The sequence below is a fragment of the Sceloporus occidentalis genome, unplaced genomic scaffold (assembly GCF_023333645.1).
Source record: "Sceloporus occidentalis isolate IW3139 unplaced genomic scaffold, rSceOcc1.0.p SCAF_94, whole genome shotgun sequence".
NCBI lineage: Eukaryota > Metazoa > Chordata > Lepidosauria > Squamata > Phrynosomatidae > Sceloporus > Sceloporus occidentalis.
The window spans coordinates 798,950-823,379 of NW_028317074.1; the positions used below are offsets into that span (position 1 = coordinate 798,950).

The 24,430-nt window shown below is 42.6% G+C and overlaps 1 protein-coding gene across 1 annotated transcript in view; it reads right to left on the bottom strand.

The window, feature by feature from the left end:
- Window positions 1-1,440: 1,440 nt before the first annotated feature.
- Window positions 1,441-24,430, bottom strand: part of LOC149284363 (GRB2-related adapter protein-like) — a 59,377-nt gene continuing 36,387 nt past the window's right edge. The window contains exons 4-6 of the mRNA XM_089496790.1: window positions 6,743-6,911; window positions 3,449-3,588; window positions 1,441-1,822 (exon numbers count right to left, since the gene is read on the bottom strand). Coding sequence (XP_089352916.1) covers window positions 1,441-1,822; window positions 3,449-3,588; window positions 6,743-6,911 — 691 coding nt within the window. The remainder of the gene's footprint in view (window positions 1,823-3,448; window positions 3,589-6,742; window positions 6,912-24,430) is intronic.

The window sequence follows — 24,430 nt, forward strand, 5'->3', positions numbered from 1 at the left end:
CATCATACGCTGGAAGGTGGCTGGGGCATTATGCAAACCGAACGGCAACACATTGTATTGGAACAACCCCTCGGGGGTAGAAAAAGCGGTCTTTTCCTTTGCTCTCTCTGTCAGGGGAACCTGCCAATATCCTTTGGTCAAGACCAATGTACTCAGATACCTAACTTTACCCAACCTCTCTACGAGCTCATCCACCCGAGGCATAGGATAGGCATCAAACTTGGAGATATTGTTTAATTTACGGAAGTCATTACAGAAGCGTATCTCTCCATTTGGTTTAGGCAGCAACACAATCCGGTTACTCCACTCACTTTGTGATCACCCCTAACTTGAGCATCTTTTTTTACCTCTCCACTGACCGCTTCACGTCTAGCCTCAGGTATTCTGTATGGCTTCAGATTCATTTTCTTTCCGGGTTCTGTGATAATATCATGTTTAATTATGTGTGCTTTTCCTGGTACTGGAGAAAACACATCTCTGACTTCCTGTTTCTGATGAGAGGCAATGTACACTTCAGATTCTACCCATGGCTTCAATAAATTCACATGGTAGATCTGTTCTGCCTTCCGCCTACCCGGCTGTCTTACTTCATAATTCACCTCACTGACACGCTCAATAATTTCATATGGCCTTTGCCAGCTGGCTAACAACTTGCTATCAACCGTAGGGATAAGAAGCCATACCTGGTCCCCCAGTTTGAAGTTCCGAAGCCTTGCATTCCTATTATAACTGACTTGTTGGGCCCTCTGGGCTTTTTCCATGTTCTCCTTCACTATGGGCATTATAGCTTCCATACGCTCCTGCATTTGAGCTACATGTTCTATAATACTATGGTGATGGGTATGCTCTTGTTCCCATGTTTCCTTGGCAACATCTAAAATGCCTCTGGGGTGTCTGCCATATAATAATTCGAAGGGTGAAACCCCAGTGGAAGCTTGTGGGACTTTTCTAACCTTCTCTAACTTGTCTACCACTTTGCGTAGCATGGCCTTTAACGCTTTATTAAACCTTTCAATCCAGTCTGTCTGTTTGAGAATGGTATACTGAGGTTTTTAGCTGTTTAATTTTGAGCAGCTTACATAGCTCGGTCATAATTCTGGACATAAAAGGGGTTCCCTGGTCTGTTGGAACCTCTTTTGGTATACCCATCCTGCTGAACATCATCATCATTAACTCCCTTGCAATACTCTTAGAGGAGGCATTCCGTATGGGTACTGCCTCAGGGTAACGCGTGGCATAGTCAACAAGAACTATCCCCTAGCTGACTTAAGCAGAGGCCCTATCAGGCCCATTGCAATTCGTTCGAAAGGGACCACAATGACAGGATGGGGTACCAGTGGGTTGCGGAAACCTTTGTGCGGTGCCTTTAATTGACATTCGGGGCAGCATTTGCAATACCTCTCTATTGCAGCGTATATTTTTCTTGCCAATAAAACCGGGTCAGTAGTCTCTCTCTCTGGGCTTCTCAAATCCCAGGTGTCCACCTAGCACATGGCGATGGGCCAGCTTTAGCACCGTGTGTCTATACAATTGTGGGACCATCAACTGTTCCATCTCCTCCTCCCCTTCCTTTTCTACACGATAAAGCAGGTTATGTTTTACTTTGAAATAAGGAGAACTTAAGTGCTTGTCAGGGTTTACAATGGTATCCTCCATTACTGTCAGGGTTTTATCCTCCCATTGGGCAGCTTGAAAATTTCCAGGGTGGACTCCCAGATCCTGAAACTCTACTTGTGCTATTGCGGCCTCATTATGGCGAGGTTCTACTTCATTACCCAACACTACTGGTGACTCTTGTTCATTGCCTGGCTCCCAATCTATACTGGAGTAAGGAAAAACATTATCCATTCCTTCTATCTTCTGTGTTTCCCCCGAGAACAAAGGGAACTGAGGGTTTTCCTGTTATGTTGCGGAAATGGGGGAAGTCCCTCCCTAACACTACATCATAGGGCAACAAGGGTACCACCCCTACATGCCATTTGACCTTTCCTGCATCCATGACAATATTGACCTCTGCCATGGGGTAAGAGTGGGTGTCACCATGCTTGTACACTCTTCTCTTCCACCCTCACTGGTCTTAAATTAGTTGTATCAACAGCGCTAGTAACCACACCCATTTTTGAGCAAGTCAACACAGTCTTGTGTACGGCCCTGGCTCCTACGTCACACTGTATGGGCTCTTCACCCTCTGGACAATTACTTGCAAAATGTCCCGGCTCGTGACATTTGAAGCATCTTTTGTGTTCCTCAGTCTGCTCTTGTGGCCGTAACGGGAATTTTGGGTTACCTCTGCCTACAACCTCCGCTGCTGCTTGGTGATAGAAGCCCCGGTGGAAGTGCTGGCAGCAGCGGAGGTTACCAGACAGGAGGATCCAGGTCCCCTGCAGAGCTGATTAGAAGACGACCTCGATTAGAAGACGAGGGGTATTTTTCAGAGCATTTGCTCTGAAAAAAACCTCCTCTTACAATCGAGCAAATACGGTATGTTTCCTATAAGAACATAGTATAAAAATATCAAGAAAAAAAAACATTTCAAGTTGATCATAATACAGATGAGCCACTGTAGGTCTTTGAAGGAAGACTTTTATTAATAGCAAAGTAATGCATTACTTTTTATCTACCCGTATGGTACTTACCCCATTCCAGACATAAAAGTATTCTTAAATCCTGAAGTCATCAAATAACTTGGTACAGACAATGATTTTTTATTAAATTACACCAACGGATTATATTTAATACGCCTTACTTACATTACAGGATCAGCATGGAGACATACTCCCCCCAGTTTGGTTTCAGATTACAAACACTCTTAAATCACTGTTTTAATAAAAACAATGTAACTGAACAAAGAACATGAGGATTACAATGAAAGATGCAAAGTAATTTTCATATGCTTAACATAGGAAGCCAATCAATCTTTTCATATGGATGCTACATATAGGTAAATAGCATTTTAAATCTGGTCAACAGTCTGTTCAATTGGAATATACCCAGTAGAAATGGCTGATCTAGCATCCACAAGGGGAGTTAAAAAGGTCTACATAAGGATGAAGAATGACAACTTTGTAAGAAAACCTTTGCTCAAAAACAGGCATTATCATTTATTTTGTTACATTTGTTAATTCAACATCACTCCATTTAAAGAAAAAATATGTCATCAAAGTAAATTATCCTTACACATAGCTGGACAAATGAATTTAAAACCCTGACAAAAATAGGAGACAATTAGAATTTTCAGGAGCCTGGAAAGAATGCATCCATACAGATCGTTGTAAAAAAAACACAAAAATGGGACATAAATAGCAAAAATGATGGCCAACTCCTAGGATTTGTCCATCCTTGTTCCTATACACTTATGGGAATCCCCCATCTCTCCTGTTCTTCATGTTGTCACCTGTCAATATTGATTACATAATTGGAAGGGAAAAGCCCTACATTGTCCCCCAACCTTCCCATCCACCAAGAAGCATTAGAGTAGTCCAGCACTTCAATAATGTCATTGGTATTAAAGTCCAGTTCATCAGGCTCCATTGCCTTGAAGTCGTAGAGAGCCTTGACCCTCCTGGCACGCTTTGGGGGAAGTATGACCTAGCAGAAAGTAAATACAGTAATTTCAACATATATTATATGCAAAAGACAATTTTTAAGGAAGAAACTGTACATAATGGAACAATATGAACAACCAAGGTCCTACTGCATTTCGGTTAAAAGGAACAGAAATCACTCTCTGTGGTACACATTGATCCAAAATTGAAAGGCGCGTGAACTATTTAGATACTGAGTAATTGAAGCCTGCGAATGTTTTTTAAATGATACTATCACCGTTTCTGAATGGCAACTAATACTTCTGGACTGTGCATTCTCGTGACACAATCTCATAATACACACTTAGTGGTAATTTGCCGACATTTACAGCAGAAGAAAGCAACTTGACAGGTATCATTCTGAATGATTTAAAGGTGAGCATGCAGTGTAGTAAAGCAGTAGGAAAAGCCAGTAGAGTACTAGGTGGCATAAGAAGAGATGTCAGTGGCAGCAAAAAAAAGGACACAATAATGCTGCTTAATATATCATTGGTGAGACTTTGTTTTGAAACTGTGTCCAGTAAAAGGCTTTTGCTCCACAAGTACATTGTTTATAGATAATTTAACCCCTTCTTTACTGAGGGTATTACATACCCAAAAATATATAGCTTTTTTCATGATACATTGAAACAGAATATGAAAGCAGATAAGAACCATTGAGTCTGCCTATTTTCTCTGATGTAAGGACTCAAACCACAATCAGTCTTTGGTCCAGTCCCACAGTCAGGATAGCGTTATGTCTTTCCCATCCATTTTTTAAATTCACTCACTGTATTAGCTTCTACAGCTTCTGCTGAAAGATTTTTCTATTTATTTACCACCCTCTCTCTAAAGTAGAGCTTCCTTTCATTACAACAAACTCTATTGCATTTTCAAGCTAGGCATTTTAAGATCCTTTAGTCTTTCCTGATAATTTCTATCCTTCAAACCACTTTCTATTTTTGTAGCTCTCATTTGAACTCTCTCCAATGTGTCAATATTCTTTTGGAGATGAGGACTCCAGAACTGTACACAATAATCTAGGTGAGGTCTGACCAGAGATCTCTTTCTGCTACTAATGCCTCTTGCCATAAAACATTGCACCTTCCTTGCTTTTTAGGACACTTTACTGCATTGTCTGCTTACCTTGAAGTCACCAGAAATACTGTATTTGCTCAATTATAAGACGACCCTGATTATAAGATGACCCCCCAAATCTGAATATTAATTTAGGAAAAAAAGAAAAGGATGACCCTATAGGAAAAAAGTTTTACCAGTAAATGTTAATTCATGTAAACTATTTTTTTCATAAAAGCTATGATTGAGAAAAATATTTTGGTTTTATTTCCTTCTATTTTCCAACCTGCCCCCCCAGTTATGCACATCTGCCCCAGAAATGCCTTATACCCCCTATATGCCACTGTGCCCCATGATATGCCTTTTAACCATATATGCCACTGTGCCCCATGATATGCCTTTTCACCCCCTATGTGCCACTCTGCCTCCAGAAATGCCTTAAACCCCTATATGCCACTCTGGCATTAAGGGGGTTAAAAGGCATATTATGGGGCAGAGTGGCATATAGGGAGGTATAAGGCATTTCAGGAGGCAGAGTGGCGTATAGAGCGTTAAAAAGGCATTTCTGGAGGCAGAGTGGCAATAAGGGGGTTAAAAGGCATTTCATAGAACACTCTGCCTACAGAAATGCCATTGCCCCCCATTTAACACTCCCCTGCCCCCCCCAAACTTACCGGTGCTTCTGACTCCCTTGTCATGCCGGTGCGGGGAACTCTGATCTCTGACAGCCGGGGAAGGTCTGCGTGATGGATGCAGACAACCCGCGCTGCTAGCCACACGGTTGCAGCATAAGTTGTCAACGCGAATCGCTGCACACCGGGGACTCAGAAGCACCGGTAAGTGGTGGGGGGGGGGACGACGACAGGAGGATCCAGGTCCCCTGCAGCTGCGGGGGATCTGGATCTTAGTCGTCTCATAGTAAGACCAATTTGAGGTCTGATTATAAGACGACCCCGATTATAAGATGAGGGGTATTTTTCAGAGCATTTGCTCTGAAAAAAACCTCGTCTTATAATCGAGCAAATACGGTAATTACCCCTAAGCCCTTTTCCTTATGTTGTCACCAGGACCGGCCGAAGACTTAACGCCGCCTGGGGCGACGTTTAAAACGCCGCCCCCCCCGCCGACGCCGGGGGGGGGGGCGGCATTTTAAACTTCGCCGACGCCATAATCTATGGTCCCCCCCCCGGTACTTACCTTTAAACAGTCCTGCGGCGAGTCTCCCTGCGCTGCCACGGTGCCGGCTTGTAATGCTGAGCGCCGGAAATTGACGTCACTTCCGGCGCTCTGCATTACAAGCCGGCACCGGGACCGAACAGGGAGACTCGCCGCAGAGGAGAGAGAGAGAGGGGCGCCGAGCGGGGCAATTGCCCCAGTCTGCCCCATTATAGGGCCGGCCCTGGTTGTCACTGACAGAACAGTGTCCCCAATGCTAAATGCTACCTTGGAGATTTTAGGTGCATTATTTTACATCAACATTAAACATTTACTGCAGTATTACTGCACATTTACTGCACTTTTACTGCAGTATTACTGCACATTTACTGCACGTTTACTGCACTTTTACGTCATTACATTGCAAACTTACAGTTGTACTTCAATGTACTGCGCCTTTTTTGCATTTGTACTTCCTTACAAAAATAACTGCAGTAAAACTGCAGTACAGTGAAGTACAAATAGTAAATGTGCAGTAATACTGCAGTAAAAGTGCAGTATTGCAGTTTTTTCATGTCCAAAAAACTGCAGTATTACTTCAGAAAAAACTGCAGTAATTTTTCGTAAGGGGGTTCTTTTCTGATGTCACAATCTATGTATCCATCTTATGTAATAAAATAAAATGGTCTTTGCTGCGCTCCTGTGGCAAAAGTTCTAACTGCTCATCACTTTCAGTTACAGTGTTTTTTCTTCTTAATAATTCTTCCCGAAGCATGATTAATATTATAAGTTTTTGACAGACCCTCACCTAACCTCCCCTTTTCCTTTTTTAATTATATTTTCTTTGTCGTTGAAACGCATTGTGCTTAACTCTAACCAAAATTCTAGAAACAAATGTGTGCTAGTATAGTGTCAACGCAGACATGCCCATTCCAGTCCCTGCATACCTCTGTGTCTGGCTCTTCATCTTGAAGGTATATTTGGAGCTGCCTGGAGATGGACGCAGTTTTGTAATACTCCACCAGCTTGTTCAATGACTTGAACTTCTCTGTCCACAAGAAATAATTTCCACGGGGGTCCCTCATGACCTTAAAGTGCTGCACATCTTCCTCATGTCTAGAAATATTATACATATCATAGCATCATTGTTCAGTATGAGATTGACTACGTCTGTAAGATTTTACTTTGTAGTAATTTGTTTTTGTTCACATTTTTTTAATTGAACTTTCTTATATTTTAAGAAAAAACTGCAATGTTTTATATTTATAATATATAAATAGATTATTGGTCAAATATGTTCCACCAACCATCACCAGATGTCTCTCTTTCCATTTAAATAAGATTAGTCACTATATATCTATGCAACACAGATATATTTGGAATTATTATTCATCCTACATGCACACAGGCCTATGATGCATTGTGACCCTGTCTTATTTCATGAACCATAAGCTTTGGCTGATTTGGCAAGGTCGCTGGCTTAGGAAGTAAAATTGTGTTTCAATAACACCTCCAGGGCATTAGAAACATAGTGTGTTAAAGCACTCTGCCAAGTCTTCCAGAAAACCGTATAGGGATGCTAAAATATTTTCACTGGGAAGGTAAGATTACCAGTTAAATGTTTTCTATAGAAATGCCCATGGCTGTTTACCACTCAATCTCTACATTGGTTTTCATAGCAATATAGTAGTATAACATGCTTCCTTGCTCCACTGACCATATGCTCACCCCTGACACTAACACCATACTCTGATGCATACTCACACCATACACTAATACACACATGTTAACATCAAATACCAACAAACACACACATGTGATCATACACTGACATACACACACTAACTATATGCTGATACACACACTCATGCTAACACCATACATTAAAATACACATGCTCTAACAGCATACAGTAACACGTAATCACACATGCTAATAACATAAACTAACTCATATGCTACTATCATATACTAACACGTGAGGGTTTACCATGGTGTGATGTCTGGGTTAGTAACACTTCACATCTACTAGTCAACCCCTTAGTTCACAAGCATTGTACAGAACTATCATCCTTTGCTCCACAGCAACTGTCTCAAAGTCGTTACTGGGGCTTATGTCTGACAGTAGCCCACGCTTTCCAGAATGTGAGGATCACAAGGAGATCTCTCTGTAATGAGAAGTGAAGCTGCCTGCCGAGCACAATATAGCATACTTATGGTTAACCCTTTTTTGTAAAATGTGACTGGAATGCAATGAGGAGGAACAGACAATGCACTTATAGTATCACACCTAACTGCTTAGGTTGCTTATTACTGAAATTCCAAAAAAATATGTTTTTATAGTAAGCAATCCTACAATGAAACACATCCATATTTGTACCTGACAATTTCTTTTGAAAGTCCATCTGGGACACATGAGGGGACAGTGTGTGTATATATATATATATATTTATATGCATTAGACATGCATTTTTAACTACATAATATGTACTTATCTCTTTGAAGTATGATTTAAAATTAACAGCTGAACTGGCAGTTATGTTTCATTCTTTATATTAGCCTTTGCTGCCAATATATATATATATATATATATATATTTATATAACTCTTAGCCCCCAGAGCCGGCCTTAGGTGTTCAGGCACACTGTGCGGACTACTTCTCTGGCACTCCCCTCCAAAAAAAAAAGTGCAAACAAGTACAATAATATATTACTGGAAACACTGGTAACAATAATGTACCTTAAATACATTAAATATAGGGGAAAAAACAATCTTTGTAACATAAACAATTTTCCTTTAAATATTTTCAAAATTGCACCCTAGGCAATTATTTTCTTTGCACTCCCTCCACGCTCCTAGTATATAATCACTCCCTCCGCTCCCACACCAAAAAAAAAAATATTTGCCACACTAACTGCAGATTAGGGGAAGACTGGAGAGTCAGTGGAGTCTTCCCTCCTTCTGACTCTACCGTGACTTTGATAAGCCCTCTCCCCCGTAATCATCCCTAGAGTGCCTTTGTCCCTCATCTGCTAAACCACACCTCTCTTTTACTTACTTCATGTAGTTCAGGTATAGATCAAATAAACACATGGAAACAGCATGTGCATGAATAAGACAGGTATACATAAATAATGTTTGTCAACATAGCATTGCAAGTATAGATCAACAAAAAACACAAACCCAGCATTCCAGGTATAGGTCAACTGGAAATCACATGTAAACTCAGCACTGAGGATATAGATCAAATAAACAATACATGGATACAGGATTGTAGGTATTGATCAACTGAATTAGACATACAAACCCTGTATTTGCAGGTATACATAAATAATGTATGGAAACATAGCATAGCAGATATAGATCAAAAGAATAACACAAAAACCCAGCTTTGCAGGTATAGATCAATTGGAATTAACATAAAAAGTCAGCATTAAAGGTATACATACCCCCCCCCCCCGAATTATAGGCATAGATCACAGGTTGCACACCCCAAAGGCCAGCCTTGACATCCAACATAGAACCTGACCAGCACCCAAATTACACACATAGGACGTGCCATCTTTGTCCCCAAACAGCCCAGCATACAACATCTTTGCCCCCAAACACCCAACCCTGTGCCAGGCTTAAACACCCTGCTTGTGCCATCTTTGCCTTTTCAAAAGTCAATTATACATCTATGATACACACAAGCACTTTTACAGTCACTCACTTTCACTAATTCACACTTTCATTCACACAATTCATTCACACAATCATTTATTCTTTCACTCTTTCACACAAATAATTTACACATATTAATTAATGCATTCTTACAAATTCCTTAATTCTCTCACTCATTCACACAATTCTTCCACACATTAATTCATACTCTCACTCATTCACGCAATTCATACACACATTAATTAGTTCACTCTCTCACTCATTCTGACTCTTTATTTCAATATTTTAGTACCCTCCATTCTCACTAACTACTCTGCACCCCTTTTCACACCATCTACCCCATCTCACTATCTACCCAAACCCCCTCCCCCTTCTCACTATCTATCTTCTCCCTCCCCCTTTGTAGTTCACTTACCTTGCAAAAGTCCTGCGGTGGGAGCTCGAGGCCCCCGTCTCGCTGATCTGTCACGGTGCGTGCTGCTTCACTGCTGAGTGCCGGAATATGGCCTCATATTTCGGCACTCAGCATGAAATGCCGGCACCATGACCAAAACAGGGGCCTCGTGGAGGAGAGTGAGGGGTGCCGAGCAGTTGCTAAAACTTATTCCTGACTAACCGCTTGGCACCCCTCTCTCTCCTCCGCGTCAGTGCTTCCTCGCGGCTGCAAAAAAAAATGGTGTTTCAATTGGGGGGGCACACAGTGGGGCACAGCTTGATGTAGGGGGGGCCATGGCCTCTGGCCACCCCCTGCCGATGCCACTGATTCTACAAAATATGATAAACTAGTCTAGTCCGTTTAAGGATGCCCCACAGATGCTCAATAGGGTTTAGGTCTGGAGACATGCTTGGCCAGTCCATCACCTTTACCCTCAGCTTCTTTAGCAAGGAAGTGGTCTCATCGAACCACAGGACATGGTTCCAGTAATCCATATCCTTAGTCTGCTTGTCTTCAGCAAACTGTTTGTGGGCTTTCGTGTGCATCATCTTTAGAAGAGGCTTCCTTCTGGGACGACAGCCATGCAGACCAATTTGATGCAGTGTGCAGCGTATGGTCTGAGCACTGACAGGCTGAACCCCCACCCCTTCAACGTCTGCAACAATGCTGGCAGCAGTCATACGTCTATTTCCGAAAGACAACCTCTGGATGTGACACTGAGCTAGTGCACTCAACTTCTTTGGTCGGCCATGGCGAGGCCTGTCCTGTGAAACCGCTGTATGGTCAGCTGCTGCAGCTCAGTTTCAGGGTCTTGGCAATCTTCTTATAGCCTAGGCCATCTTTATGTAGAGCAACAATTTTTTTCACCAGATCCTCAGAGAGTTTTTTTCCATGAGGTGACCAGTATGAGAGAGTGTGAGAGCGATAACACCAAAATTAACACACCTGCTCCCCATTCACAGCTGAGACCTTGTAACACTAACGAGTCACATGACACCGGGGAGGGGAAATGGCTAATTGGGCCCTATTTGGACATTTCGACTTAGGGATGTACTTACTTTTGTTGCCAATGTTTAGACATTAATGGCTATGTGTTGAGTTATTTTGAGGGGACAGCAAATTTACACTGTTATACAGGCTGTACACTCACTACTTGTATTGTATTGTGGTGGAGGGCCTTGTGGCTGAGGGCAGGAGCTTTATGTTTGTATATATATATATATATATATATATATATATATATATATTATGACAAACCCTTCAGCATGAGGGCCATAAAATGTCACAGTTACAGGTCTTAAGCACAGTCCTCTAGGGCAATCAGGCTCGGGAACACCAACTTGTAGCAAAACAGTGCTTTATTTTTAACTGTTCACATGAAACACCCCAAAACAAACTCATTAAAAAAAACAACCTAGCTCCCTAACTGTACAATGCTGGCCCCAGCTAAACCTCCCCAGACACCTCACAAAGGTCCAGGCAGGTATTGCCTCACTTGGCTCAAGGATGGTCTTTTTCAGGGCCTCTCCTTGCCCTGGGAGCACAGGGAAACTTCCTCTTCACCCAACAGTTTCTCTGATCATCAGGCTCCAGTGAGTTTTAATGCCCAGCACCTGTGCCTGATGCAAGCCCCATAGGAATCCAGGACTGGATACTGCAGACCTCTAGTATCTTGGAAAAACAGGCATGTATTTTCCACTGAATTGGGGAACAGAGCATTGGCCAACATTACTCTCCACTCTCTTACTTGCTCCACTCTAGGGACCCATATGTATGACTTGCATAGCACCTGCACCCAAACTAATCATCTCCCTTCAGTTTACAACGTCACAATATAACGTCAGTAAATGCAGGAACCCTGGCATGATATATATATATATTTACCGATCAGCCTTAACATTGTGACCACTGACAAGTGAACATTTTGTGCTCAAAGTTGATGTGTTAGAAGCAGGAAAAATGGATCTAAGTGACTTTGACAAGAGCCAAATTGTGATGGCTAGAGGACTGGATAAGAGCATCTCCAAAACTGCAGCTCTTGTGGGGTGTTCCTGGTCCTTCCAAAGAAGGAAAAGCAGTCACAGGGTCACGGGCAGCCAAGGCTCATTGATGCACATGGAGGCAGGGAGGCTGGCTCTTTTGGTCAAATCCAGTAGAAGAGCTACTGTAGCTCAAATTGCTGAAAAAAATAATGCTGGTTCTGATAGAAAGGTGACAGAACACACAGTGCATCGGAGTTTGTCTACCCCCCCCCCATGGAAACTGTATGAAGGATGTTTAACAGCATAAAAACCTTAAGAACAAAAAAAAAACACTGGTGTATTCTTTTCTAGGGTAGTAGGTACAAGGGGTGGCAGCTCCTCATTGGGTGATCAGGCTCCCCAGTCTCTAAGCTCAACATAAAGGACTGTGGCTTCAGACATAAGTGGTGAGAAACAGTTTAGGACACTACCCTAGGTCAAAACTTGGACAGCAGCCAGCCGATATACACCACCAATTAAAACAATTATTTGTGCTGCCATATTTGTATATTTTGTAGCATATACAAATATGTACATAAGTGTATAATTATGACTACCATAGTAAGAAAATTAAAGGAACTAAAAAACCTGTGGTGTGCTGAGGGTATCACTATTTATTCTTTTTTTTAATATCTAATAATTTAATATAGTATATCATCTGTGAACACCTTTTCATATGGTGTAGAATGGCATGTCTATGATAAATTAATAATTATGAATAATTTTCTCTGTAGCCCAAAGCAAAAGGATGGATGTACATTAATATTAACACAAAATATCCATCAGTATCTAGAAATGAAGAATATGCCGTCTGGCTTTTTGGCTCCCATTTTTCATTATAATTTTTTTATGTACATTTTTTACCACATGTAGCAGTGTAAGAGATAGATCAGGCGGCACTAATCTATTATACCAGGGGTGTCCAAGTTTTTCCTGCAGTGGGCCACTTCATCAGAAATGTATATGTTTGGGGGCCACACTTATTTTTCACTGAGAGAAAAAACGGCCTTTAATATGACATGCAGATTGAAATAAAGTAAATGACACAAAATCCTTTACAATGCCTCTCACCGATTTCTGGACCTAGAAAGTTTTGACCTCTAACATGACTACAAATTCAGGAGGGCATTTTAGGTAGGATAGGAGTGTGATTGCTGTTAACAATCATATAAAAATGTATACTGTTATTGTATTTTTTGTTCAATTTTGGTGTGTTACTTACTTTTAATAAAAGTGTGGTGTTATCACACCAGAATTGGACAGTAAAATCCTGTAAATGCTGGAACCTGGGCATGATAGTACTGTGATTGCTGTTAGCAATCACACTTCTATCATGCCCAGGCATACCAAGGTTCCAGCATGTATTGGCTGATTTGGCATAATAGGAGTGTGATTGTTAACAGCAATCAAACTCCTATCATGCCCAGGCAACCAGCTGTTAGCAATTACACTCCTATCATTCCAAGTCAGTCAATACATGCTGAAACCTGTCTCCCTGTGCCATGCTCCCCCACCTACAGATCCATGCTGTCACTCATACACTCATTCATTCACAGATTAATTCCATCAATCACGCATACAACCCCACCCCCACCCTCTTACCTGCACTGCAGATCTCTCAGTTGCAGACTTACGCAGGGGCTGCTGCTTCCAGAGCAACTTCTCTTGTGCCGAACAGTGGAAACAGGAATGGAGCGGAGTCATGTGATGTGACATAAATTCACGTGACTCCGCTGGGTTCCGCTTCCCCTGTGCGGTACAAAATACACTGACTGGTGTGCGAGCAACCGACAGGAAAGCAGCAGGGCCCTTGCGATTCTGCGATCCCGGTTTCCCTGCCTGCGGATCTCACACGGGCCGCGTGTTGGACGCCCCTGTATTATACTATGTCAAATCATTCACAGCTATCATGTGTTGTATCTTGCAAATCTAGCCTGAACAAAATATGTTTTGTTTGTATTAAAGGTGCTATACTCTGCTGAATTTAACACTCCTGTAACTAAATACAGCATTAAAAACATCATTCCTAATACTGGTAACCAACTTAATGCTTCCCTGAATAATTATTTAATCATGTAACATTTTGGCAGAAACACTTTATTGTCATGTGACACAAAAAACAGGCACTGACAGGTTGTTGCAAAAAAAAACAATTACAAAAACAAGCACTGATAGGTTGTTGCTGTCAGGACTCGGGTGATCAGGTCGGGTAGGAGCCCATGCGCAGGGGATACTTGGGGTTCAGTCTGTAACCCACGGTGCATGATTATGCAAACAAAGACACCACAATGAGAAATCCAGGTAATGCAGTGTATTTTATGTATATAACAGGACCAGCAAATAAGGGTAATACAGTCAAAGCAAGAAACCGGACGTATGGCAAAATAAATACCGGTAATAAGTCTTTTGGCAGGGAGCCTGCTTGGTAGGGCACGAATGGCAGAGAGCCCGCTTGGAAGGGCACGAAAGGCACATAGCCCGCTTGATCAGGACACAAAGCAGGGAATCCACTTGATCAGGACACAAAGCAGGGAATCCACTTGATCAGGACACAAAGCAGGGAACCAGGAACAGTACAGGTGCAGAGCCACAGCAGGAAGGTCCATAGACTTCAATACAAAGGCCCTGACTGAAGGGCAGGGCAGGTTCATAAGAGCAGGGTAATCCAGGTAAAGTGGTTCCTGACAGTACCCCGTCCCCAAGGAGCGGTCACTGAACGCGAACAGTCTGAACAAAATCTGTACACCTTTAATAAACTGTGCAGAAGGGTGTACTTAACATGATTTCTTCTTCTTCTTCTTCTTTTTCTTTTTCGGTAAAGCTTGTTCACAGATCTCCAGGTCTTTCTTTCTGATTATATTGCCATTAGAGGTATTAACACAATCAAAGGAAAGGTTATCTGTGGTGCAATTGTAGGTCAAATTAGGACTGGATGCTGAAGAAGTTGATGAGAAGGTATGATTCCGTGCTTTCTCTTTCCATGTACCAGGGGTCACATAGCTGCCCTGTACCCAGGGCACTTCTGGGGGCAGGGGGGTAGTAACAGAACTGCACTGGTTCAAAACTGGAGTGGCAGACGTGGTAAGGGAAGCACTGATGGACAGTGGCGTCGCTACAGGGGGGCAAGGGGGGGCAATTGCCCCCCCTAGGTTATTCCTTGCCCCCCCGCCGAATTTGGAACCACACGTCCGGGATTCCCCGGGACAGTCCCTGAATGGAACTACATGTCCCACATCCTGGGCAGTTTCAATCAGGGACAATGCATCATTGTCCCAGATTGAGAGCGCTCCTTAGACGTGGATCACTGCAAAACTTGCTCACCCACCTCACTGAACGGGGCTGCCATCATCCACGAAGGTTATTGAGCCGCGCTGGCCAGCTGACTCAATTCTATTTCGGATCGACTGGGGTGGATTCTTAAAATGCCGCCCCCGTCGATTTGAAATTGAATTGAGTCAGCCGACGCCACTCAATAACAGTCGTGGGTGGCGTCAGCACGGCTCAATTACCTTTGTGGGGCGGTGCCAGCCCCGTTCAGTGAAGTGGGTGGAGAAAGTTGGCAGCGGGAACTCAGCAGAGTGCACTGTTAGGGCGCGTGTCTTCTCTTCAGTCAGGTAAGTTGACAAACTGGGGGCATGGTTGGCAGTGGGAGGCTGGTACAAAGATGGCTATGGGAAACTGGTGAGAAACTGTCCCCAGTTTCCCATAGGCATCTTTGTCACTAAATAGCTCCCCATGGTCCCATGTTTAGTGACAAAGATGCCAATGGGAAACTGGAGGCAAAGGAAAACTCTGTCCCCAGTTTCCCATAGGCATCTTTGTCACTAAATAGCTTCCCATGGTCCCATGTTTAGTGACAAAGATGCCTATGGGAAACTCGGGGCAAAGGCAAACTCTGTCCCCAGTTTCCCATAGGCATCTTTGTCACTAAATAGCTTCCCATAGTCCCATGTTTAGTGACAAAGATGCCTATAGGAAACTGGTGGCAAAGCCAAACTCTGTCCCCAGTTTCCCATAGGTATCTTTGTCACTAAATAGCTTCCCATAATCCCATGTTTAGTGACAAAGATGCCTATGGGAAACTGGGGGCAAAGGCAAACTCTGTCCCCAGTTTCCCATAGGTATCTTTGTCACTAAATAGCTCCCCATAGTCCCATGTTTAGTGACAAAGATGCCTATGGGAAACTGGAGGCAAAGGCAAACTCTGTCCCCAGTTTCCCATAGGTATCTTTGTCACTAAATAGCTCCCCATAGTCCCATGTTTAGTCACAAAGATGCCTATGGGAAACAGAGTTTGCCTTTGCCCCCAGTTTCCCATATGCATTCCAGGTATGCTGGAAAAATTCAATAACTCAATTATGCAACCATTGTGAATAATAAGATAATGTAGAATGAAGCTATTTACACAAAACCGTGTTGAATCAATTGTAGGGCTGCAACTAACGATTATTTTCATAATCGATTAGTTGGCCGATTATTTTTTCGATTAATCGATTAATCGGATAAAAAAAATGAATGTAAATTTTTCATTTATTTAAAATAATTTAATAAACAAATTGTTAAATACAAACAGCAGAATAAAAAAAAACTTTGATAAAATACATTTCTTGTCTTTATTTCCCAACCAGCCCCCCACAATTTATGCACATTTGAGCCCAGGCTTGCCACGCTGCCTCCCACACATACCACGCTGCCTCCCACATATGCCACTCCACGCTGCCTCCCACATATACCACTCCACTCTGCCTCCCACATATGCCACTCCACACTGCCTCCCACATATACCATTCCACGCTGCCTCCCACATATACCATTCCACGCTGCCTCCCACATATACCATTCCACGCTGCCTCCCACATATGCCACTCCACGCTGCCTCCCACATATGCCACTCCACGCTGCCTCCCACATATGCCACGCTGCCTCCCACATATGCCACTCCCCGCTGCCTCCCACATATACCACTCCACACTGCCTCCCACATATACCATTCCACGCTGCCTCCCACATATACCATTCCACGCTGCCTCCCACATATGCCATTCCACGCTGCCTCCCACATATGCCATTCCACGCTGCCTCCCACATATGCCACTCCCCGCTGCCTCCCACATATGCCACTCCACGCTGCCTCCCACATATACCACTCCATGCTGCCTCCCACATCTGCCACTCCACGCTGCCTCCCACATATGCCACTTCACCCCCACATATGCCACTGTGCCTGATACGCCTTATACCCCCTGATACACCACTCCATCCTCCCCAGACATGCCACACTACCTCCCAGACATGCCACGCTGCCCTCCCCACATATGCCACTCCAGTCTACCCCCAGATATGCCACTGTGGCCCCAGATATGCCTTATACACCCTGATACACCACTCCGTCCTCCCCAGACATGCCACACTGCCCTCCCCACATATGCCTTATATAATGTATATGCCTTATACCCCCAGATATGTCACTCCGTCCTCCCCTGATATGCCTTATACCCCCCAGATATCTCATAGTCCCCTCATAGAGTCACAGACCCGTTCACAGCACACTGACACCATACTTTTTTAAATAAGTACTGGGTTAATCTTCACTGCCCCCAGGATTTAGATTCCCCTTAGTTTGGCCCCCCTTCATCTCTAACTGCACCTTAAGTTAACTTTATTAAATTAATCAAATTAACCCTCAGTCCTCATCATTAAATTAACCCTAAACACCCCATTAACCATAACTACCCCTAAATTAACTCTAAATACCCCATCAAAACAACTACCCTAAATTAACCCTAAACACCCCATTAACCATAACTGCCCCTAAATTAACCCTAAACACCCCATTAACCATAACTGCCACTAAATTAACCCTAAACACCCCATTAACCACAGCATCCCCTAAATTAACCCTAAAGACCCTATCAACCACAACAGCCCCTAAATTAACCCTAAACACCCCATTAACCACAACTGCCTCAAATTAACCCCAAACACCCCATTAACCACAACTGCTCCTAAATTAACCCTAAACACCCCATTAACCATAGCTGCCCCTAAACACCCCATTAAGCACAGCTGCTCCTAAATTAACCCTAAACACCCCATTAACCATAACTGCCCCTAAATTAACCCCCACCTCCCCTAACTTTCAGCAGCCCAAATATTAATTGTATACTTACAGTTAGATGAGTGTCACAGCCATGTGGTTCTGGCCTTCTGGGAGAAGGAAGGGGGCGGGGCCAGTTGTCACAGTGATTACAGGGAGGGGCTGGTAAGTAGGAGCTGCTGCTGTGAGTCAGACTAAACGGATTATATAATGAGGGGTATTTTTCAGAGCGTTTGCTCTGAAAAAAACCCTCATTTTATAATCGATAATAATCGATTCAACTAATCGATAATGAAATTCGTTGGCAACGAATTTCATTATAGATTATTATCGATTTTATCGATTAGTTGTTGCAGCCCTAATCAATTGCCTTATGTCCAGCTGAGCTTTCTGTGTGTAATTGTTTTGTGTGTTTTATTGTGTGAGCTCTAAATACCAAGTGGGGGTTTATCTATACCTTTAATGCCGTGTTTTTATGTGAATTCCAATTGATCTATACCCACAAAGCTGGGTTTTTGTGTTATTCTATAGATCCATATCTGCTATGCTATGTTTCCATACATTATTTATGTAAACCTGCAAATACAGGGTTTGTATGTCATATTTAGTTGATCATTACCTGCAGTGCTGTTTCCATGTATTTATTTGATCTATACCCTCAGTGCTGAGTTTACATGTGATTTGCAGTTGATCTATACCTGCAATGCTATGTTTCCATACATTATAATTGTATACCTGCAGGATGTGTATGTCTGATTCTGTTTATTTGATCTATACCCTCAATGCTGAGTTCACAAGTGAATTTCAATTGATCTATACATGCAAAGCTGGGCTTGTATGTTAATGTGTTGATCTATACCTGCTATAGGCAGCAGGGTTTAATATATATAAATATATATATATATATATATATATATATATATCGGTGGCAGGGGCTAATATTAATATATATAATAAATAATATATTAAAGAAACTGCCAGTTCAGCTGTTATTTTGAAATCATATTTCAATTTCAAGTGATAAGTACTTATTATGTAGTTAAAAATGCATGTCTGACGCATATATGTGATGGGGCCATCACTTAAATCAATAATAAAGGGAGGGGCTCGCTGGGGGCATTAATACAAATAGTGCTGGCTGGAGGAGATCATACAAGGGTGTGGGGGCACCACATTAATCTATACTAAAAAGGGTGCTGGCTGAGGCATCACATGGGGCAAAAACACTAAGAGGGGTATCAACAACAATGCAGTTTGGAAATTCCATCCTGGTGTAGATGTCTGTGTCATAGATTGTGTCCTGCTGTTGGTGTATTTTGGTTATCAGTGTAGCAGAGCCTGTCCTGGTGTGTGTGTGTTTGGGTGTTGGTGTGGCAGAGCCTGTCCTGGTGTGTGTGTTTGGGTGTCAGAGCCTGTCCTGGTGTGTGTCTGGGTGTTGGTGTGGTAGAGCCTGTTATGGTGTGTGTTTGGGTGTCATTGTGGCAGAGCCTGTCCTGTTGTGTGTGTTTTGGGGTGTCATTGTGGCAGAGCCTGTCCTGGTGTGTGTTTGGGTGTCGGTGTGGCAGAGCCTGTCCTGGTGTGTGTTTGGGTGTCGGTGTGGCAGAGCCTGTCCTGGTGTGCGTGTTTGGGTGTCGGTGTGGCAGAGCCTGTCCTGGTGTGTGTGTTTGGGTGTTGGTGTGGCAGAGCCTGTCCTGGTGTATGTGTGTCTGGGTGTCAGAGCCTGTCCTGGTGTGTGTGTGTCTGGGTGTTGGTGTGGTAGAGCCTGTTATGGTGTGTGTTTGGGTGTCATTGTGGCAGAGCCTGTCCTGTTGTGTGTGTTTTTGGGTGTCGGTGTGGCAGAGCCTGTCCTGGGGTGTGTGTTTGGGTGTCGGTGTGGCAGAGCCTGTCCTGGTTTGGGTGTCGGTGTGGCAGAGCCTTTTCTGGTGTATGTGTCTGGATGTTGGTGTGGCCGAGCCTGTCCTGGTGTGTGTTTGGTAGTTGGTGTGGCAGAGCCTGTCCTGATGTGTGTGTTTGGGTGTCAGTATGGTAGAGTCTGTCCTGGTGTGTGTGTCTGGGTGTCGGTGTGGCAGAGCCTGTCCTGGTGTGTGTATCTAGGTGGAGGTATGGCAGAGCCTGTCCTGGTGTGTGTTTGGTCATCTGTTTCCTGGCACTTAATTTACAGTAGGAACTATTTAATTTTTACTTATCCAGAGATAAAACTCCCTCCTGAATTTGTAGTGACTTCAGGGGACAAAACTTTCAAGGCCCAGAAATCATTTAGTGGAAAAGTTAAGGTATTGTGTTATTTACTCTATTATTTATTTCAAGGATTAGTCGCACTCAATTGTGCCTTCAGGCTTCCCATTATGTTAGTCTAATAAAAAAAGTATAATTCCATAGCACATTACTTTTGGGAATAATTATATATATATATATATATATATATATATATATGTTTTTTTCAGTGGTATGATTTAATGGTGGAAATTATTAATGCCTCCCGAGTTTTGACTGAGGTATCTTATGTGCCCCCCCCTATATATTGTTTCTAGAGTCGCCACTGCTGATGGAAGGCCCCTTCTTCCTCAGAAATGGAATAGGGTCATGTATCTTTGCTATCAGTACAGAGGAGATGTTAGGGGCTACAGTAGTCTCTGGTGTATCACGCTTTGCTGAGGTAGGAGTGATATCTCCTGAGCAATCATGGCTGAACAGAAAGCAATAGGAAGGTTATCCATATGGATGCAACCCACACTGACACAGACTGTAGGATCACAGAAGCTGCATTCCATCACAGAACAGTCATCAGGCTTCAGCTGGACACCCACTGGAGTTTGAGAAGCACCAGGAATCACAGGGGTTTGTATATACTCCATGGGTTCACTGTCCTGGGGAAAAAAGCTACTTCCCCTTTTAGGAGAGCTCTGTGCTTGTGAGGTAGACTGTTCAATCGGTACAGAGGGTTTAGGAGGTTTCAGAGGACATTGGGTGATCCAGTGTCCTTTTTTGCCACAGTAAAAGCAAGATTCATCATCACACCTTTGTTGCAATTCGGCTGTGGTAAGGGGTTCACGTTTCCTAGATTTCCTAGGAGATTCCTTTTTAATACTGGTAACAGGCTTGTTGGTTTTCTCAGGTGATGTAACAGGTGTAGGTGCATGGTCTTCATGAGAGCGATTGGAGTTGGAGTCCCAGATTTGCATTAATGATTTGCACAGTTCAAGTAAACATTCTCCTATCACTTTGATGACTGAAAGTAACCCCGTGGACTCCTTGTAATGGCCTTTGTATTCTGTCATGACTCAGGTGATCAGGTCGTGTAGGAGCCCATGCGCAGGGGATACTTGGGGTTCAGTCTCTAACCCATGGTGCATGATTATGCAAACAAAGACACCACAAGCAGAAATCCAGGTAATGCAGTGTATTTTATGTATATAACAGGACCAGCAAATAAGGGTAATACAGTCAAAGCAAGAAACCGGACGTTTGGCAAAATAAATACCGGTAATAAGTCTTTTGGCAGGGAGCCCGCTTGGAAGGGCGCGAATGGCAGAGAGCCCACTTGGAAGGACACAAATGGCACATAGCCCGCTTGGAAGGGTACAAAAGGCACACAGCCCCCTTGGAAGGGTACAAAAGGCACACAGCCCCCTTGGAAGGACACAAAGCAGGGAATCCACTTGATCGGGACACAAAGCAGGGAACCAGGAACAGTACAGGTGCAGAGCCACAACAGGAAGGTCCATAGACTTCAATACAAAGGCCCTGACTGAAGGGCACGGCAGGTTCATAAAGGCAGAGTAATCCAGGTAACAAGGCCCAGCTGGATGTACTGACTGGGGGCTCAACCAAAGGTAACAAGGCACACCTGAGTTCTGAGTGCTCCAGAGGGCGGAGGGTGGCCACTAGTGGTAGCAGATTTAAACACCACAGGTATAAAAAAGCCATGGTTCAGGCAGCGAAAAAGTGGTTCCTGACAGTTGCCATAGAAGCTGAGAAAGATTTATTTGCTTAACACAATAGAGAACTAAAATAATGTGTCAAAGTTGAACAGCACCTTTAAACACTGATGGTGATACAAAATAAAACAAAACTAGCTTTTTTTTCCACTCTTATTTTTTTCCATTTGTAGATAATGTTTCCGTGTAATGTCACCATGTTTCACTGGAGTCCCAGAGCCTAACAAATAGATTTGTAACCCTTTCCAGACTGATAGATGTGAATTACTTTCTTTCACATCTGTTCTTGAATTTCTTTAGATCGTGGCATCATGTGCTGCTTTTTGAGACCTTTAACCCCTTAAGGACCAGGCTGTGTTTTACCTTTTGTACCATTGGGACCAGGGCTGTTTTAACACTTTTGCGGCGCTTGTGTTTAGATGTAATTTTCTCCTCACTCATTTATTGAACCCACACAAATTATATTGGTTTTTTTTTCAGGACAAGAAGGGTTTCTTCAGATACCATAGTTTTGATCATATTATCTAATTTCCCATATAAAAATAATAAAATAAGATGAAAAATTAAAAAAAAACATATTTTCTGACTTTTACCCAAAAAATCTTTTACTCATCCAATAAAGCTAATGAAAAAACCTACTAAAAAGATTCTACTATTTGTCCTGAGTTTAGAAATACCCAATGTTTTTATGTTTTTTTGCTTTTTTCTGCACGGTATGGAGCAATAAGTACAAGTAGCGTTTTGCTATTTCAAAACCATTTTTTCCAAATTCTTCACCCCATGTGCCATTTCGGGTATCTTTGAAGCCGGCCAACGCAATTTACCCCATCAAATCATATATTTTTGAACATTTCAAATGCTAGAATTTTAACTCTTTCCATGCACTAATTCTACCACCAGTCTTTGTCAAACTTTGTGGTAGTAATTTATCAAACAACACCCCAATATGTGTTCAGCAACATCTCCCGAGTACAGTGATACCCCCATGCATGGGTTTGTTGGGTTGTTTGGGAGGTAAAACGCTACATTTAAGTGCACATTTTTTAACTTGGAACTTTTACATCTGGTCCTACTGCCCCCATGTCCTAATGGGACCATCTTTGAAGCTGGCTAATTCAATTTACCCCATCAAACCATATATTTTTGAAAACTAGAGACCCCAAGGTATTTCAAATGCTAGTTTTTTAACCTTTTCCATGCATGATATTCTACCACCAGCCTTTGCCACACTTTGTGGTAGTATTTTTTTCACACAAATTGTACTCTGGGTATAAATTTATAGCTCCAGGTATATGTCACTATCAAACAACACCCCAATGTGTGTTCAGCAACATCTCCCGAGTACACTGATACTCCACATGCATGCGTTTGACTGCTGTGTGGGGTTAAAAGGCCAAATTTGGGAAGTGCGCTTTTTTCCCCTATTTTGGTCAGTCTGCGCCTATGCCCTATCTTTGAGCCTGGCCACTCCAATTTACCCCATAAAACCATTCATTTTTTAAAATTAGACACCCCTTGGGTATTTGAAATGCTTTTATTTAACTTTTTCCATGTCAGGATTTTTGGGAAGATACAGCGCTAATTTAAGCACTTGCTCATAATAATAAACTTTATTTTTTTATTTTATTTATTTTATTCTTTTTGGACTTTTTTTTTACACTTTGCTGGAACTGGATGGTTCCTCTGATGCATAATCATTTTTAAATGTTACCATTTTTTTTTAAGCTTTTTTTTCCCCATTTTTATTATTATTATTTTTTAAATATTTTACTTATTTACTTAAATATTTTACACTCTCCCCGGAGCGGTCACCTGGGGTAAGTGTTTGGTGTCGCTGAATGCCTTGTGATCGAGGCATTTCAGCAACACCATTGAAGTTTAGGAGGTGATCGTTGACTGCCTCCTAAACTTTTAAAACGGGCGTTGCCCACGGGGAGGGCCCATGATGCCGATCTCGGTGTTGCTGAATGCTTCGACTTCGAGGCATTACAGCAACGCCGTTTAAGCGAAGAAAGTGATCGTTGATCACTTTCTAAGCTTGTTTAAGACTCATGACGTGTCAGGCACGTTAACTGACCATTTTGCATAACGTGCCTGACCCGGCAATGGACGTTAAGGGGTTAAGCCTACTTTACTTTGCAAGACATGTTCTTCAACATGGCTGCCAGTAATAATGCCTGGGCGTGTCTAATGAAATTGAACCCAATAATGAATTACATTTGTTTATTTACAATTGGTTGATTTAGTAACTAAACGGGCAATTATTTTTTCACAAAAGTAGGGTTGGATAGCTTTTTTTCCTTCTATACACGAAATCATCATTTAATCCCTTGTGACAATGGTTGATTTTATTTTTTGTATCCTTTATGATAATGGCTGTTTTAACATTTCTGCGGTGCTCGTGTTTAGCTGTAATTTTATCTTATATTTATATAGAAGAAAAGAAGAAACACAAGTTATATATTGTTTTTTGCAGGTTAA